The 19,107-nt window shown below is 37.5% G+C and overlaps 1 protein-coding gene, 1 long non-coding RNA gene and 6 other non-coding genes across 10 annotated transcripts in view; 1 reads left to right on the plus strand and 7 right to left on the minus strand.

The window, feature by feature from the left end:
* The window catches only part of LOC121430751 (MAP/microtubule affinity-regulating kinase 4-like), a 69,980-nt gene extending 64,692 nt beyond the window's left edge, over positions 1-5,288 (plus strand). For 2 of the 3 annotated variants that reach the window (XM_041628133.1, XM_041628135.1), the window contains 6 exons: positions 99-173; positions 322-355; positions 592-1,829; positions 2,288-2,502; positions 3,770-3,923; positions 5,200-5,288. In XM_041628133.1, the coding sequence (XP_041484067.1) occupies positions 99-173; positions 322-355; positions 592-1,829; positions 2,288-2,502; positions 3,770-3,867 (1,660 nt within the window). In that variant the 3' untranslated portion in view covers positions 3,868-3,923; positions 5,200-5,288. The remainder of the gene's footprint in view (positions 1-98; positions 174-321; positions 356-591; positions 1,830-2,287; positions 2,503-3,769; positions 3,924-5,199) is intronic. The other variant, XM_041628134.1, reaches the window with a different exon arrangement.
* Positions 5,289-10,699: 5,411 nt separating this feature from the next.
* On the minus strand, positions 10,700-17,111 carry LOC121430481. The gene is made up of 2 exons (XR_005972040.1): positions 16,711-17,111; positions 10,700-10,770 (listed from the first exon to the last, which is right to left on the minus strand). It is a non-coding gene; the product is annotated as an uncharacterized LOC121430481 (long non-coding RNA).
* Positions 11,522-11,646, minus strand: TRNAL-CAA. The gene is made up of 2 exons: positions 11,609-11,646; positions 11,522-11,567 (listed from the first exon to the last, which is right to left on the minus strand). It is a non-coding gene; the product is annotated as a tRNA-Leu (tRNA).
* Positions 11,957-12,081, minus strand: TRNAL-CAA. The gene is made up of 2 exons: positions 12,044-12,081; positions 11,957-12,002 (listed from the first exon to the last, which is right to left on the minus strand). It is a non-coding gene; the product is annotated as a tRNA-Leu (tRNA).
* TRNAL-CAA lies at positions 12,339-12,463 on the minus strand. The gene is made up of 2 exons: positions 12,426-12,463; positions 12,339-12,384 (listed from the first exon to the last, which is right to left on the minus strand). It is a non-coding gene; the product is annotated as a tRNA-Leu (tRNA).
* On the minus strand, positions 12,736-12,860 carry TRNAL-CAA. The gene is made up of 2 exons: positions 12,823-12,860; positions 12,736-12,781 (listed from the first exon to the last, which is right to left on the minus strand). It is a non-coding gene; the product is annotated as a tRNA-Leu (tRNA).
* Positions 13,767-13,892, minus strand: TRNAL-CAA. Its single transcript has 2 exons — positions 13,855-13,892; positions 13,767-13,812 (listed from the first exon to the last, which is right to left on the minus strand). It is a non-coding gene; the product is annotated as a tRNA-Leu (tRNA).
* Positions 14,144-14,268, minus strand: TRNAL-CAA. The gene is made up of 2 exons: positions 14,231-14,268; positions 14,144-14,189 (listed from the first exon to the last, which is right to left on the minus strand). It is a non-coding gene; the product is annotated as a tRNA-Leu (tRNA).
* Positions 17,112-19,107: the final 1,996 nt, after the last annotated feature.

Consider the following 19,107-nt stretch of genomic DNA (forward strand, 5'->3'; position numbering starts at 1 on the left):
AATTCTTAATTTGTTAACACCTTCATTATAATGATAATTAAATCTTTAAAATAATGTTAATCAAATTTAAGTTATATTTTTTCTGAATTTATCTTTAGGAAAAATAAGAAGGTAGTAGATTTTGAACTGGACGTTGTTGAACAGGAGCCAGCATCTTGGGCAGAAAGAACTGGGTAAATGATTTAAATATTGTTACTGTAATTTGAGATAAAACCTTTTCTGTAAAAGTTTCCATAAAATCTACTCTTGCATATCTTAGTATATTTTATCCTTTGCAGTATATTTATATTATTTTTTTTTCAAATTCCTTTTATTTTTCAGAATGCAACGTGACCTACCACCGCCATGGGCAAAGGTGAGAACCTTCGTCATTTTTTGTTTTCTTTTTATTTCGTCCAAAGACTTCGGATGCTTTCCACCTCTCTTGATTCCCTGATTTTTACTTTTTGCTTTAAAATCTTAATTCCTATTCTCTTTGAACATGTGAAAGGCCTAATTTTCCTGCTCGACAAAATTGGTTTACCTCTTTACATTCATATTTTCTAAAGGTTTTAATGTCTGAACAGTTTTGTAATGTATGCCTGTTTGCAGAAAACCCGCCCACTTGGAAATGCCACGACTGCAAACCGCGTCAAGGCAAGGACGTCCTATCGTGCAAATACTCCTGGAACAGACCTGCCGACCTCTGACCAAGAATACACCTACGCTCACACTGATCTTCTACACGCATCAACCATCCATATCCTTGTACCAACCCCGTCTTTCGAGAGTCAGTCTCCAAGCCAAGCTGACATGGACGACAACAACCAGTCTAAAGACCTAAGGGCAAGATCGCCGACGAAGGGTTCTATGAGAAATGGGCGAAAGCCACGAGATGGGGCTGGAAAGATGCAGAAGACGCTTAAACAAATCACCAATGTCCGTGTTTCGTTCTTTGGATCGACTCTAGAGAAGGATGGTGTCTTGCAGAAAGAGCAAAAGCAAGCACTGAAAGAGAAGAAGAATCCTTGTTCAGATGGGGAGACTACTGCTGGTGCACGGGAGGTGAACGTTGTCGATATGTCAAATAATTTTACTGGAAAACATCACAACTACCATGGGTACCACGTCGAGGAGACGCCAATAACTACAGATGATGAAGCTTCAGAGACACGCACGAAATCAGCCGATGCGGGTAAAGACAAGTCAAGGGATGTTCGGCTTTGTGTTGCCCATCGGGAATTCTTACAAGAGGGCCAAGTTCCACCGAATGGCAGACCCGTGGCCACGCCCTACAGCATGCCAAGATCACGTGACGCCGATAACGAACTCGTGCTTAGTAGAAAACTGTATCCGCCTGCGCAAGAAACTAACGAACATACAGCTAGTAGTGAGGGTGTGACTCCTCCGACGCCGCTGTCGTCAAAGGAAGACTCATGTAGATATATCTCAAGTTCCAAAAAGAAGGAGAGGTCTACAGTGAATTCAGCAAGCGCTGGATCATCTTCACACGTCATTTCTCCACGCTCTCTTCTTCATCCTTCGATCGCGTCCATACATGGCAAGAAAGAAACAGCCGCAATTCTGAGTAATATTACTTTCATACGATGCTCTGAAGACAACGGAGGTCCTTTCATGAGAGTGTCGAAGAATGACTCTCCATTGAAAGCAAATATCCAAGGAAAGAAGAAGAAACGAGAAAATGACGCGACAGCTGTGAGTTGTAGGTCACCAGAGCAACAGGTCTGTAGGAGGACTACGGTTCAACTGACTGATCGAGAAGTCAGAGGACAGAAGTTCAAAATGTATGATGAGGTTCCGCAAAAGGCACTTCAAAAACGACCCATCAGGTAATTGCCCTGTATAGTTTCGTCATATGAAACTAACATTAGCTTCTTCATTGACACGTATCCTGTGTATCTCTGTGCTATTGCTTGGTCGGGAAGCAGGGGGGGGGGGGGGTAACTGCTTTCTCAGCGGCTTTATTCTCTTATCTTGCCATTTTAGACATGTTAAACCCGTCACGGTTTGCTTGTCTCCTTGTCCATATGGGTTCAGCAGACACACACACCAAGAAATGCAATTTCATTATTGTGAATCGTTATCACTATCTATAAATCATAATGTTTAACTGATAATTAGCCCCATCCAAGGTGAACCTTTTTTTAATGATTAATTGTCCCATTGTCATTATAATTTTTAACTTTGAAATATCGGGACACTGTGATATTTTCGTCGTAGAAGTAAAAAACAAAAACAAAATATTATACTTTATGTCTACCATTTCAAATTCGTCTGTTTTTTGTAGACGAACTCCCGATAATTCTCCCCGACATAGCGCCAATATTCAGCACCGTGGTTATCGCTCGGCTCGAGTTAGTGCCCACGTCCTCCCAGCAGAAGGTGCACCATCAAAATTCATCCAGAAATTTGGCGCCAATCGGATGATGCAGGGCGGCAAGGACGGCCATCGGTATTGCCGGGTTCCAAAGTTTGGTTTGCATGGCAACGGCAGCTTCACAGGTAAGTACAATTCGATAGTATTATCCCATTGTAGATTTCCTGGTTTAATCATTCATTTCATGACCATGCATTGTAGTTGCATTTTTTTTTCTTTTCAGTATTTAATGCACATAACCCATCTTATTTATTCTCTCTAGTCTCTTTACCATCCACTGACATAACTCTCAACTCCCCATACTTTATCTTTATAAATTTCCGCCTGCCTTGTCACTTTTTTCACCCTCCATTCCCAATCTCCCCTTTCTGATCTTTCTGTTTCGTTTACACCCTGCCTCGTCCCCCTTTTCATCCCCCTCCCTCTGTATTTTCTCCCTCGTATACCCCACCCTTCCCCTTATCATTCACTCTGTTTCATTATTCATTTGCACATGTTTCTTCCTCTTTTTTCACTAACACATTAACCTGCATGAATATTTTGAAGGCCAATCTCCTAGTCTTAACCGCATGCGATCTGCTACTGCTACCGCCACTAGATCCACAAGCCCTCTACGGCGAGTTGTGGATATTTCAGAGCAAGCCATGAATAGTCTGGTCAATGAAGCCATTCGAGAGAAGGTAAGGGAATCGAGAGTTCAGGGTAGCATTTCATCAACACTTGTTGTCCGACAAGTTATCAGATCTGACAGTTTTCCTTGATTTTGATAGGCCGAGGAGCAGATTTCCTATGGTAACTGTCGGATAAAAAAGGACATGTCAGATGAAACGTCCGACAGGTCCTTTCATGAAACGCTTTCCTGTAATGCAACATTGAATGAAAATGATAATTGAGTTTCGATGTCCATTGCATCCTTGACATCATCAGTTCCCTTTTTTACAACATCAATGGAATTCTGTTTTTTTTTAAGTATCGAATGATCAGAAATGCGTTGAGAGGGAGGAGAAAATCACCTTCTCTTCATTAAAAAAAAAAGAATCGGAATTAAATCATCATCCACTCAAAAGAGCCAATATGTGGTGATTTCATCCCCGAGGAAAATGTGTATTGTATGATCATTGCGTCTTAAATTATATATAAGGTTCAGCCTATGGTTGGAAAATCTGTCAGGCGATCGTCGTCCCGAACCACCCCCTCAGTTTTCATTCAGTGCTCACGAGACTTGGAAAAGACATTTTACCACAGTTTTCCTCCATGTCCAATGCTCATAACACTTGGCATACATTTTGGTATTGAATTGAAGACATGCAAGACATATTTCTAAATATTCATCGTCTGTTTAACCCCCCCCCCCCCTTCCTCCCTCTCTATTTTTGTTCTTTTTCCAAGTAGAAGAGCAATCAGGAGGATTCTGGTGGAGACATCGTCAAGTCCGTTCAGCGTCATTTCAATCAACGTCACAAAGCCCAGAGACGGTCACCAGCCTATGAGATGTATACACGATTCATCCCAATACAGATATGCACAGAGACTGGCAAAGAAAAGGGTGAATCTTATTTGATTTTAACATTAGTTGAAACACCATGTTGTGTAGACATCGCGTCATCTTGTTTAATGTTATGTGGTATACCACAAACAGAGCATTCTTCAAACAGATTATTGTACAAAATAACAAAACGTCATAATTTGCCTCCTAAGGGGCAAAATTCAATTTGTTATTTTATTCTGACTATTATTTTCGTTATTTTTGTTAACAGTAGTTATGTTATTCAATAAAACATACAAGTAAAAAAGCATTCAATTTGTTGATATATAAATATCAATATATTATGATCGAGAAAATTGTGACAATATCTATCAAAACGTCGATATTCGGGTACCAATGTGACAAATTTGGGCTTTTGAAAGGAAATGCCTCCATTTACGAGGCTAATGGTTTAATTTTTAGGTGCGAGCAGCACCAGCAATGTGCTATGATGTGGAAATGTCAAAACCACATTTATACTGACAATTAATATAAATCTTTAAAACTTCCCATATGATGTATTTTCATCCTTCACCATACTCCCAAATTCTTTAAAGGACAAGTCCACCCCAACAAAAACTTGATTTGAATAAAAAGAGAAAAATTCAACAAACATAACAATGAAAATTTCATCAAAATCGGATGTAAAATAAGAAAGTTATGACATTTTAAAGTTTCGCTTCATTTCACAAAACAGTTATATGCACATCTCGGTCAGTATCCAAATGAGGGAACTGATGACATCACTCACTCACTATTTCTTTTGTATTTTATTATATGAAATATGAAATATATTGATTTTCTCGTCATTGCCATGTGAAATGAAGTTTCATTCCTCCGGAACACGTGGAATTCCATTATTTTAACATTTTGTGCTTCAGGCAAGGAGGTCCTAATCATCAAATTCGTAAAAATTTAATAATTCAAACAATAAAAAACAAAAGAAATAGTGAGTGAGTGACACCATCGACTCTCTCATTTGGATGTAACTGGCTCGTTCATGTAACTATTTTGTTGAAAATAAGTGAAACTTTGCAATGTCATAACTTTCTTATTTTACATCCGTTTTTGATGAAATTTTCAGCATTGTGCTTGTCTGATTTTTCTCTATTGATTCAAATCAACATTTTTCTGAGGTGGACTTGACCTTTAATTTCTCTGTTACCCCCACGTCTTATCATAATCTCTCTTCATCGTTTTCCCTGTCTGCCCCAACCCCCCCCCTCTCTCTCTCTCTTCCAATTCTCGCCCTCTCTAAACTCTTAAACTCATTCTCTCACCCATCTTTGTTCCTCAGGTATGATCCGGCCAAACAGCAGCCCAGTTCCCCGGCTGAACTCTCCCAAGGAGACCGTCTTCAATATCATGGAGACCCTGCCCTCTCATCCATTCCCTACTCCACCCCCGCCATCCTCCAGTTCGGCTCCTCCTCCTCTCGTCGACCAGCCAGATTCTCCATTAGCAGCTGGAAGGGTTGCCATGCCAACGGGTATCTCGAAGCGGAACGCAAGGAGTGCCACGGATGCGAGCGACGCAACACCAGGAAAGGTTGAGGTGGGTGGTGAATGATTTTGGTGAATTATTTCAATTCATTCAATCCAATCCGTGCTCCATCAGCTAGGATGACATTAGTCATGTTGATTAATTAAAGATATTCGGAACCACGTTACTCTTCATTGTGAAATTTTATTTTTCTTTCATAGAAAGATTTTATTAAAAATCAAACACGAAAGCAATTCAATTTACAGAAAAATCATGAAGCGAACATGTATACAACAACTGTACATGCGTACTATTATCTATGGATAAACCAAAATTACGATGCTTTTGACTAAGAACCCTTTCAATTTCACCGTAGCGTTTCAATTGTGAAATTGTGACTGAAATCGTCTGTTTATGTTAAAGAATGGAGACAATATCCTAGCAGAAACATTTTTTGCTTCTTTTTAATTAAAGAGGTATTAATGACGTATAAATTTGGGCTAATCATGACTAGTATTAGCCGTGTTTGTAAGGCCCAATTCCAAATACATAATAGTGTACTATTATAGTGTACTATTATGATGATAAGTGTACATGGCGGCCCTATTATTCGAGTCTATAAATTAAATTGAATTAAGGGGTGGGATTGAACTCAGAGATAAAGAATATGTTCATCATTCATATCAATGCAACTGACAACACTGATACAATTAAAAGGTCAAGTCCACCCCAGAAAAATGCTGACTTGAAGAAAATAGAGAAAAATCAAACTAGCATAGTGCTGAAAATTTCATCAAAATCGGATTAAAAAAAAAAGTTACATTTTTAAGTTTCGCTTATTTTTTACGAAACAGTGATATGCGCAAAGAGGTGAGTCAGTCGATGATGTCCACCACTCACTATTTCTTTTGTTTTATATTGTTTGAATTATGCAATATTTCATTTTTTATAGATTTGACAATAAGGACCAACTTATCTGAACCATATAATATTAAACAATGCTAATTCGACATGTTCAGGGAGGAATCAATCGTTGTATCACTTGACAATGAGGAGAAAATAATAATATTTCATATTTCATATGATAAAATACAAAAGAAGTAGTGAGGGGATGACGTCATATTATCCTCATTTTACATCCGATTTTGATGACATTTTCAGTGTTATGCTTGTTGGATTTTTCTCTTTTATTCAAATAATCTTTTTGTTGGGGTGGACTTGTCCTTTAATAAACTAAATTTCTTTTTTTATTATTATCATTTTATTAAGGAATGGGACGCAACGTACCGGCTGGAGAGGAAAATAAGTAATACGGTGAAGGGAGCCACCTACGTTCGGAATATAAGAAGCCAGCAACGAACGCAAGCATGGGTTGCTGATATGGCATCAGAATTCGGTCCAAGCATAGTCGCACAGCAATGAATATTTTATCGTTTTCTATTCCGGACCCCAAAATGTGATTTTGCAGACTTTTGAGTCATTGGAAAATCATGACGTGTTCTACTGGAACTGTTACTTTTGCCGTTAGGGGATAATTGAAAGTCGGGTAGAAGCATTATGGTTGCCGTCTCATTTCTCTGTCTTTCCTTCATTCTTTCCTTCCTTTTGTCCTTCTTTCTCTTTCTTTCTTTACTTCTTTCATTCATTCTTTTTTTCTTTGCTTCTATGTTCTCTCTCTTTTCCTGGAGCCATTTTGATAAAATTATGCGGCAAAATAACTACAGGAGAAACAAAGGAAGCAAGATGAGACTTGTCTTGGGTGGATTCATGATGGCACTTTTAGAGGAAGTAAGCTCTCGGAGATAAATTGAAAGTGAGCGATTTTCTCGTAGTAAGATCAAGATCATACGAGAACTGCAAGAGAGTTTGCAACCCAAGTGATCTTATGTTTTCTTCTTGAACATCCATGGAAATCGGAGTTCGAGAACGGGGTGTAGATTTAATGTTATCATGTTGAAACCATATACGTGTAAAAGATTTCTGACTTGATCATGTTCATGTATGGCTTCTGGGGATCGTGTCATAAAGATTGTTTGTCAGGGACTTTCACCAACAGATGTTACAAGCTACTAGAAATCAACGTAGCTGATTGGCTAAGAGCAACTTTGCCAGTGAAAATCACTGACAGAAATCTTCATGAAATACGCCCATCCTGTTTATCGTGTTGTAAGTAATTAGTCTTGTTTTGAAGAATGGCTACAAACATTGGTAAGAAAATGAAAAATATAACGTGCCTGAATTTGTCATTGTAGGCCTCTTGATGCCTAAAACCAAATCATGCAAATAGTATCATGTAAACATCACTGAAATAAACAACACGTACATTAATATGAAGTACGACATGAGAAAACTGCAAAAGTAAATAAATCTAAAAGATAAAAAGAAATTTGATTGTCGCTTATTTTTTTTATCGTAACTTTGTTTGACAAGTTTGACCAGTAAGACACAACAACAATAAGTTAAACATCGCTGTATTTGCGAGTTTTCCGTCGTAAACATATTGACAAGTAAAACAAAACAACAAATAACAAGGTTATTTTTTAATCACCCCTTGCTATAGCTCTTACTTTTTACACACTTTTTATAATCTCTCTCAGAAAATGTCACCCCCCGTCCCCGAGAGCCTTAACCCCCCCCCCCCTCCCATTGATTGATAATGAATACATTAAGACCGATACATTGTATCTAATGTTCAAGACCGATATTTTCGAAGTTTCGGGAGTTGAAGTATTCAAGAATGAGAACAAAATGGCATTATTCCGTTGTCTTTAAAGAGTCTTCCCCGATACCCTCTGTTCCAAAACCTTCAAAACCCTTCGAAAATAATGAGTGAATCACAACATATAAGTCAAACGAAATTACAAGTCTATGAAAATGGAATGAAAAAATAATTACTAATAATATAAATGATTTTATGATTGATTTGCTCCATTTACCCACTCGTTATATAGAGCATGTGCATTATTTTATTTTTTATATATAGTTTTTATTGACCACAGTTCTCAAATCATGTTTACCCAACTTGATTGAGAATGATCTACAAGCAAATGACTCATCATTTCATGACTTCATTTCTTTTAGATATATGATCCTAAGATCTTAGAACAGCATCACTTGGCTTCACTGCTTTACGATTTCTCGTAATTATATCGAACATGGTAACGCAACAACAACAACAAAAGAATGATTAACAAAATGATAGTTTCAAATAGATTCTGTGTGAATAGGAAGACCTCCATCCGTTCACATCTAAAGCACCAAATGCTCTAACGGTTCCATTGCATTTGCTCAGGCCACAATTGCTCCGCTCTAAATTCCACAAACTAGTCGAATGACCAACTTCAACCCTTGGTTTAACACTATACTATACCCTAAACCTAACTCTACACCTAACATACACCCTATTGCAACCCTAAACCTAACCCTGCGTCTTAGTCGAAATTAAGCCCGGAGCAATATTGTTGCAGGAGCAAATGTGTCACCTCCCGAACATACGGTTTCCATGACAACAGAAATGAAGGGATTCCGTGACATATAGAAATGAAGGCAATCGTGTATACAAGACAACAAAATATAAAACAGTAAAATACAGTACATCAAGTAAAACAATGGCAAGAACTTTAAACAAATTTACATAATGATTATCTCCAAATACAATATGCAGTGTTACCGAATAGGTTTTTTTTTAATTAAATCTGCTATGCACAACGGATTCAAGAACACGATAAATGTATTGAAAATGCCCGTCGCATGACAATGGGCAACTGGGAGGTCTTTGTCGTGAATTGGTGAACCTGAAGAGCAGTTTCGTCAAAAGTTTCGGAGCTGACAAAAAATGCAAATATGTCGTATGTCCAGAGTCAAGGACTAAAGAGCTGTTTTGATTCCTCAATTTTCGACAAAGACTTATTTGTTCTTTGTCATGAAGGGCATCTGACAATACATTTTATTTGGGGCACGTTTCATAAAAGACTTGCAACTGTTGTAACTTTGCCATTATGGCAAATACCATGGTAATCTTGATTATGATTGGCTGCTCAGCCCTGTTACCATTTTAGTTGTCATTGTGGCAAAGTTACAACAGTTGCAAATCCTTTGTGAAATGGGCCCCTGTTCTTGAACCCACTCTATATCAAACAGTTCAAGGGTGGAGAGTGAGAGATATGCCACTCTGGCCCTCTTCAAAGGTGTTACATTTATCAAATAGTGTGACACAGGGGCATACCCAAATAATCATCAGAACGTAATATAGGAAAGTCTTTGAGGAATGGTTACAAGAGGCGTGGCTAATGCAACATCCAAGCTACCAAATCGTTGTAAGTACCACCGATCAGGAATAATTTCTTGTTCTTTATTCCAGATTGACTGTCTACCACATCAATGCTTCAGATATTTCTTTATAGATTCTTATATAGAGGCAAGTCATGACTTTGAAGCGTTATTTGGTTCATATGCTTGTATTCATTTTGGTGACCACCAATCTTTCTTCGCCTCATCACTCCTGAAATTGTGGGAGTAGTTCCCCAAGAATTTACCATCCCTTCCAAGTCGAGTAGTCGGAAGCCCATCAACCTCGCTCAGTTTAACGCTTCCAAATGACTTCGAGTTGGATGATGACGTCGACGGTGAAACCTTGCTGTCTGCGCCGACGACTGGGAATCTCGGTTTGAACGACGACGTTGAGATGCCAAGATCATCATCACTCAGAAGTGTGGTATTTGGCTTCTGTTTCGCTTGTTGGCCACCGTTTTGTGTGACTTCGTTGTCGCTGGCATTGTTCGTTTTGGCGCCTGTGAACTTGAAACGTCGAGGAGGTTGGTCGGTGGTGGCGTGTCGCTCGCCCGTTTCGATATCAAAAGTCGGGCAAACCCTGTGAGAGGTCATGATCGCTGGGGTAGCTTCCAAAATACTTAAGTGGATGGACAAATGCAAGCTGATATTTGTCGATATATCATGACAACCCTGGTATCACATACCTAGGCTATGCCTTTCCGAGGACTGAACAATTAGTCTATGTCGGACCAGAACTCGGCTCTTGCGTATTTGTCAGCCTAAACTACCGTTAGAATGCTTAGAATCACACGAATGTCCTGTCCGAACCGTATGACTCGAGTTTGTACAATACCATTTCCCAGAGTTCACTTAGACTGTTGTGACTCTGGTCACTAAATTGGTTCAAGCTTTCCAATCTCATTTGTGAATCAAGAAACGATGAGAAATTAATCCCTGTCTGGGTAACTGTGGCAAGAATCCTAGCTAGCTCTCCTGATCGAATGTGAAAGCTAGTGCTGCCTGACGTCACAACTTCATTTTTGTTTCTTCCTGCTTCTGGACAGGCTCCATGTCACGTCTTAATTGATGTTGGTGAGTTGACGCGATCTAAGACCTGAACAGACAAACAAATAAAAATATGACTTAGCCTCTTTTTAAATGTAATACAACTTATATGATTCATGCAGTATTCTATACACAACAGTCTACAATGTCCACACTGTTTCTTCTTTCCATCAGGACCATTAGGTCTGGAAGGTATATAATCTAGCAATTTTGAGTGGATCTATGAAATGTTCGTCTATCAAGTGGTCTCGTCACATTCATAATAACAACAATAATAATGATGATAGTGGTAATAATAATGCTGGTGATGATGATGGTGATGATGATGATGATGATGATGATGGTGATGATGATGATGATGATGGTGATGATGATGATGATGGTGATGATGATGATGGTGATGATGAAGATGATGATGGTGATGATGATGATGATGGTGGTGGTGATGGTGATGATGATGCTGATGCTGATGATGGTGATGATAATGATGGTGATGATGATGATGATGATTAATGATGATGGTGATGCTGCTGATGATGATGGTGGTGATGATGGTGATGATGATGATGATGATGATGATGATGATGATGGTGGTGATGGTGATGATAATGGTGATGATGATGATGGTGATGATGATGATGATGATGATGATGGTGATGATGATGATAAAAATACTACTACTACTAATATTAATAATAATGATGATATTAATAAGAATAATAGTGAAGATGATAACAATAACAAATTCAATGATAAAAAAATAATAGCGATGATTTAGAGTTTTGAAAAAAAAAAGATTTTGTCAGAAGTGGGATTCGAACCCACGCCTCCATTCGGAGACCAGAACACCCATCAACAGTCTCGTTACACGAGACAAGGTATAGAACCTTGAGTCTGGCGCCTTAGACCGCTCGGCCATCCTGACAGCACATCCTTATTCATTACAGAATAACAATAAATTCGGGCATACCATGGAGCTACATGGGCATATCATACGATCTCGGTCGAATAGAACAAGATTTTTAATCTCATTTCGTTCGGAAGATTTAAAGGATGTTTCATCTGTACTGTTACATTTTATCTAGATTATGAATTTCCTTTCCAATGATAATAATAAGAATAATAATGAAATATCAATAACGATAATAATAATGATAATGATAATGACAATGATAATGATAATAATTAATAGTAATGATAACAATAGCAATGATTTAGAGTTTAAAAAAGGTTTTTGTCAGAAGTGGGATTCGAACCCACGCCTCCATTCGGAGACCAGAACACCCATCAACAGTCTCGTTACACGAGACAAGGTATTGAACCTTGAGTCTGGCGCCTTAGACCGCTCGGCCATCCTGACAACACAACCCAATCATAAGAGAATAACAATAAATATGGCCATACTGTGCATACCATGGAGTTACATGGGCAGATCATACGACCTCGGGCGAATAGAAAAAGATTTTTCATCTCATTTCCTTCGGAAGATTTTAGGATGTTGCATCTGAACTGTTACATTTTATCTAGATAATGAATTTCCTTTCCAATGATAATGATAATAATTGTAATAACAATAATAATAATAAAAGCAATGATTTAGAGTTTTAAAAAACAAATTGTCAGAAGTGGGATTCCAACCCACGCCTCCATTCGGAGACCAGAACACCCATCAATAGTCTCGTTACACGAGACAAGGTATTGAACCTTGAGTCTGGCGCCTTTGATCGCTCGGCCATCCTGACAACACATCCCATACATTAGAGAATAACAATAAATACGGCCATACCATGGAGTTACATGGGCATACATACCATACGATCTCGGTCGCAGAGAACAAGATTTTAAATCTCATTTCGTTCGGAAGATTTTAAGGATATTTCCTCTGTACTGTTACATTTTATCTAGATTATGAATTTCCTTTCCAATGATAATGATAACAGTAAAAATACAATAATTATAATAATTGTAATAATAATAGTAATAATAGCAATGATTTAGAGTTTAAAAAAGATTTTGTCAGAAGTGGGATTCGAACCCTCGCCTCCATTCGGAGACCAGAACACCCATCAATAGTCTCGTTATACGAGACAAGGTATTGAACTTTGAGTCTGGCGCCTTAGACCGTTCGGCCATCCTGGCAACACATCATATTCATTGGAGGATAACAATAAATTCGAGCATACCATGGAGCTACATGGGCATACTACAAGATCTCGGTCGAATAGAACAAGATTTTTAATCTCATTTCGTTCGGAAGATTTTAAAGGTCAAGTCCACCTCAGAAAAAAATGTTGATTTTAATCAATAGAGAAAAATCAGGCAAGCACAATGCTGAAGATTTTATCAAAATCGGATGTAAAATAAAAAATTTATGAAATTTCAAAGTTTCGCGTATTTAAAAAAAATAGTTATATGAACAAGCCAGTTACATCCAAATGAGAGAGTCAATGATGTCACTCATTCACTATTTCTTTTGTTTTTTATTGTTTGAATTATACAATATTTCAATTTTTACAAATTTGATGATTAGGACCTCCTTGCCTGAAGCACAAAATGTTAAAATAATGGAATTCCACGTGTTCAGGGAGGAATGAAACTTCATTCACATGACAATAACGAGAAAATAAAAATATTTCATATTTCATATAATAAAATACAAAAGAAATAGTGAGTGAGTGATGTCATCAGTTCCCTCATTTGCATACCGACCGAGATGTGCATATAACTGTTTTGTGAAATGAAGTGAAACTTTAAAATGTCATAACTTTCTTATTTTACATCCGATTTTGATGAAATTTTCAGTGTTATGCTTGTTGAATTTTTCTCTTTTTATTCAAATAAAGTTTTTGTGGGGGTGGACTTGTCCTTTAAGGATGTTGTACTAAACTGTTACATTTCATCTAGATTATGAATTTCCTTTCCTTTCCAATGATAATGATAATAATAATAATGGAATAATAGTATTAACAATAATAATAATAGTATCAATAATAATGCTAAAAATAATAATAACAATAGCAATGATACAGAGTAAAAAAAAGATTTTGTCAGAAGTGGGATTCGAACCCACGCCTCCATTCGGAGACCAGAACACCCGACCAGCAGTCTCGTTACACAAGACAAGGTATAGAACCTTGAGTCTGGCGCCTTAGACCGCTCGTCCATCCTGACAACACGTCTCTAATATAAGAGAATAACAATAAATATGGCCATACTGTGCATACCATGGAGTTACATGGGCAGATCATACGACCTCGGGCGAATAGAACAAGATTTTTAATCTCATTTCCTTCGGAAGATTTTAGGATGTTGCATCTGAACTGTTACATTTTATCTAGATAATGAATTTCCTTTCCAATGATAATGATAATAATTGTAATAACAATAATAATAATAAATAGAGTTTGAAAAAAAAAAGAATTTGTCAGAAGTGGGATTCGAACCCACGCCTCCATTCGGAGACCAGAACACCCATCAATAGTCTCCTTACACGAGACAAGGTATTGAACCTTGAGTCTGGCGCCTTAGACCGCTCGGCCATCCTGACAACACATCATATTCATTGGAGGATAACAATAAATTCGAGCATACCATGGAGCTACATGGGCATACTACACGATCTCGGGCGAATAGAACAACATTTCTTTTTATTTCATTTCGTTCGGACTGTTACATTTTATCTAGATTATGAATTTCCTTTAAAATGATCATTACTTCTTGCGATTACATTGTATTATGCTTTCCAAAGTATGCATAGTCTATCCTCACATCGGCCTCATGTGGCAAGTATACAGTACGGATTTCGTTTTGATATGATCAATTTCCCATTAGCACTTAATGCATCACCTTCTTGAATGTTCAAATGGCGTCCTCAGAATCGGCGAGCCCGACTAATACCTTGCTCACATTTGTTCTACGCCGAGTTGAAAACAGTCGTTTTAACACTTTTTTGTACCAGCTACATATAGGTGGTTTGAATAAAAATGAATACAACGGCTGTTATTGACTTGCCGTACGGCAGCCGTAGAACAAATGTGACCAAAGTATTAAGATCATCGTAACCTATGACGGCGAGCGTCTTTCTTTTAATAAATAAATGTATCGAGACCTGGAAGGGGGGTTTCACAGAAAAATAAAAGCAGTTCCAAACGCGATATGTACATACAATGATCCAGGTGCGTTGCTATGTCAGTGTTTAAACTTTAACATGTTAAGCATAACCTGGAAGCCCACGGGTTAGAAATATTGTCATTACAAACAGCATCCAAAACGAACTGGTTTATAGATGGAGAGCCATTGTGGTTTGTTTGTCTATACCCCCAACCTCCAGCATATAGCCTAAGGCTAACAGACAACCAATACTTGCCGAAAGGGAAACAACATCAACAACAAAAGCTTCAATAACTTCAATCATATATGGTTAACAAGGCAATGCCCACTGCTATCGATCGCTAAGCCCTGATGTTCTTTCATCCTATTGTTTTCTATTGTCACTACCACAAAGGTCGATATTTTCAATCTTCGATCGCAAGGTTGAAGGGGGCGATAAAATCGTTTTCGGCTGTAACAAGTTGTGGTACTCCCATCACTGGTATAATATGCGTAGAGAAAAATAGTTTCATGTTAGATCTGCGTAATGAAAAACTTGTAAAGTGTTGTGGTAATTGTGACTGGGTTGTTCTGTAATTTGGTATTATATTCCTTGGAAATCATTAAGAAATCACTTACATATAGGATTGGTTCAAAATCATCGAAGTTCCTGAAGAAAGTTAACGTATAATTATGATAACTTAGTTTAGTTGAAGCTACTTTCGACTGGCATATTGTTATTCAAACTAAAAATGGAAAATAGACCCTGACTTGTGCGATGATTGCAAATGAAAACAGGACCTATGTCAGTGATATGTGGTTATATAAACATGTATTGCGCATGAAATTTTGCTAAAATGAACGAAAAGCTTTAACTTCTGACGATAATGTGAATGAATTTAGTGACTAGGTTGCATTCACCTACCCGCCCCCACACCCACACGAATCCCTTCAAGATCTGGAACGATTGTAATATATGTATAAAAGATTGCATCCTTGTATTTTGTAAAGGCTAAAAGCGATTCCTTGTTGTAGGGCTTCTAGTACAACGTTCAATCATTTGCCAAACTAGTTTGTTTTCTGGTCAGTAGCATCATAGAGCTATTGATAGCTCCATGGTAGCATATGGCATTCCATGAGTATGACGGTTTATCATGTTCATGGCTCAGTACATGAAGTGGGGGATGTTGTCTGTCCAGTATCGCTAAAATAATAATACGAAATGCGTTTCGTAGCCAGATAGAATGGTTGAAGCAAAAGCAAACGTCAGATATGATGGCGATTATGATTGATTATGATGTGTAGGAGCAGATCTATGTGAATGGAAGTAAGGTTACAGTGATCATAATATGGCGAGGAGATGGCAAACTGGAGAAAGATGAGCTTTCTGCGAGGCTCGATCATGATAATAAGGAAGATAAAAAGTTTGAAACAAAATATTGCATGACGATGATATTTGTGGTGGTGTTGGTGTTTGTGGTGGTGATTTGATAATGATGATAATGATGAGGATGAGGAGGATGATGATGATGAGGAGGAGGATGATTGCTCATACACGAACACAGTCTTACATTGTCAAGCGGTAGTGACTTTTTTTGCAGGAGTTTCTACATTTTATTCATAAATCAATAATAAATCAACATGTTTACATAATTCCAAACATATAAATGAATACAATTTAAATGTGACAAAGAAAGAGATACATTGCAAATAATTCAGAAAAGATCATACCTAAGCATGTGATATAGTGAGTTCGGTAAAATACAGAGGTGCTTGAAGCGATAGCAGCCAGGAGAGGGGCTACATGAAAACCATCATAAATCATATCAAATCGTCGTAATTACATAATCACCAAACAGTACACGTCAAGCAGTAATAATTAAGCACATTTTATACATACCTTTCAAACGAGGAAATAAAACAACAAAGTTGATCTCCACTACGAACAAAATGATTCAACCCAATGAGAGCCGACTGAAGTGATTCTTTGAGCATGCAGAAATAAAGTTGGGTGTACGTAAAATGTTTAAACTTGAGAATAGGAAATAACTATTCCAGTCGTGATTGCTCGATGTTTAATGAATCCATGCAAGTACACTAGGCTTCCGATAGATTCCTCTCAGTCGACTATGGAGCTTTGTTGCTTCAAATAATTAGAAAACGGGGGTGTGAACGAAGAACAAATATTTTCGATGTGCAGGGAGAGTGGGATGTACCACTCGTCCAAAATAGGGATGCATTTTCATATTAAAGTGAGACGAATGCAATTGAATAAAAAGTTGATAAAAGTAGTTTATCTTGGGAAGGAAGTATAAGAGCATCTTGTATGGTATCTTAGTTTAGTGTGTTATCTCATAATGAAGAAATCATAATATTCTTATTTTTCGACGATTTTAATATAATTTTTTTTAGTTTTTTGTTTTTTAATAAACCAGCTCAAAATATAGAGAAAATGTGTTTGTTGTATATTTTCATAAAACCAAATTATTGAAATGGACATGAAGACGAGGAAATGTGGTAAATGCGATATGATCACCCCTGCTGTTTTAATGGATGGACCTAGTGCATCGATCATTTAATCAGGTACTTGTTAAATGTGAAAAATTCCCTGTTTTCGTGAACACGATAATTATATTTGTCCCATAACTAGTGGTGGCGTACAGGCGGGGGAGGGGGAGCTTGCCCCTCACCCCTTACGGAAAAAGGGAAAAAGAAAAGAAGAGAGAAAACAGAAATAAAGGGAAGGGAAAGGAAAGAGAAGGGGGAAATGAAAGGTAACGGAAAAAAGTGGAAAGAAAACTAAAAAAACATGAATAATGGAAAACAGAAGGTAAGCGGGAAAATGAAGGAAAGAGGAACCTACATGAGAAAAAGAACAAATCATTCCGAACTCAGTTCTAACTCATTAGCATGATTAGAGAAATGAATTACAAGATGACAAAAATGGCAAACAAAAACTTACTTACTTTGGCTAAATCTAGGAAGCTACCGGGGGCTCTGCCCCCTACACCATGCTGTAGGGGCTGTACACTTCAAAGGGCTCATAACGGCCCCCTGTATGGATTCCTCCTGAATTAAACTTTATGCTGAAACAATGGCGTACCGGGGGGGGGGGCTTGGTTCAATTTGAATTTATTTCATTTTCAACAGAACAAAGTAATGTGGTCGAAATAATTACATTGAACTTCTACAGACAAAATAAATTGAGGAATGTACAATATATAATATTTATATATTTAAAAGTAAAACAAAACAGATTATATATAAGCAAAATATGATACACATTATTGTGTTAATTAATTAATGTGTTATCTAAAACTATATATATATATATTTATATGTGGGCGTGTGGGTGGTGGGTGTGTGTGTGTGTACCCGCGATTTGATTAAAAATATCGGTCATCTGTCATGTCTGTTTATAAGGTTTAAAATGGCCTTAATAGCCCCCGGAACCCAATCGCATGGAGCAGGCGTACAGATGGAAGGGTTTGGGCCATGGGCCTAACAACCAAGAACAATAAAGAAAAGGAAGAAAGCAAAGCAAAGGAAAGTATATGATGTTACATTCTGCATGATATATCAAAATATATCTCAAAGTTTGATTTTTCTTGCTCGTTTCGCTCGCTTGGGTCTTATGTTAATAACCTTTTGTCACATGCGCCATATACAGTTTTTACTCATTAACCTACTTCCGCATAGTGCTTTGTCCTCACGCACAATTTGTAAAAAAATCCTGTTCACAGTAGCGTACTACATATACCCCCCCCCAAAAAAAAAAAAGAGATAGAAGGATAAAATATGATAATATTTTTTTATCATTATGTAAAATCCTATTATAAATTTGGATTTTCGTAATAAACATGTAAAAAATTTGCTCGCTCGCAACTTTTTTTTTAAATTCAACCCGATACGCTGTATCTGGCCCCATCAAAATTGTTGCTTTATTCACAGTAGCGTACAGACACCCCCCCCCCAAACACACACACACACACTCACACGAAAAAAAGAAAAAAATGAAAAAGAGAAGGATGAAATATAATATAATTTCCTGTACATTATGTCAAGATTTGTCACAAAATTTGATTTTGTATTAAAAATGTCAAACTATTTGCTTGCTCGCTTTGCTCGCTCGCAACTATTTTTTGTATTATACCCGATACGCCGTATCTGGCCCCCTCAAAATTTTCCCTTCATTTACACCTCCCTGTTTATACCATGTAATGACTGGGAATTTGTTTGGCTCTTGTCCCCTTGTTAAGTTATTTTTTGCATAATTTTCTCTCAATTATAACACAGT

This window comes from Lytechinus variegatus, chromosome 17 (genome assembly GCF_018143015.1).
Source record: "Lytechinus variegatus isolate NC3 chromosome 17, Lvar_3.0, whole genome shotgun sequence".
Lineage (NCBI taxonomy): Eukaryota > Metazoa > Echinodermata > Echinoidea > Temnopleuroida > Toxopneustidae > Lytechinus > Lytechinus variegatus.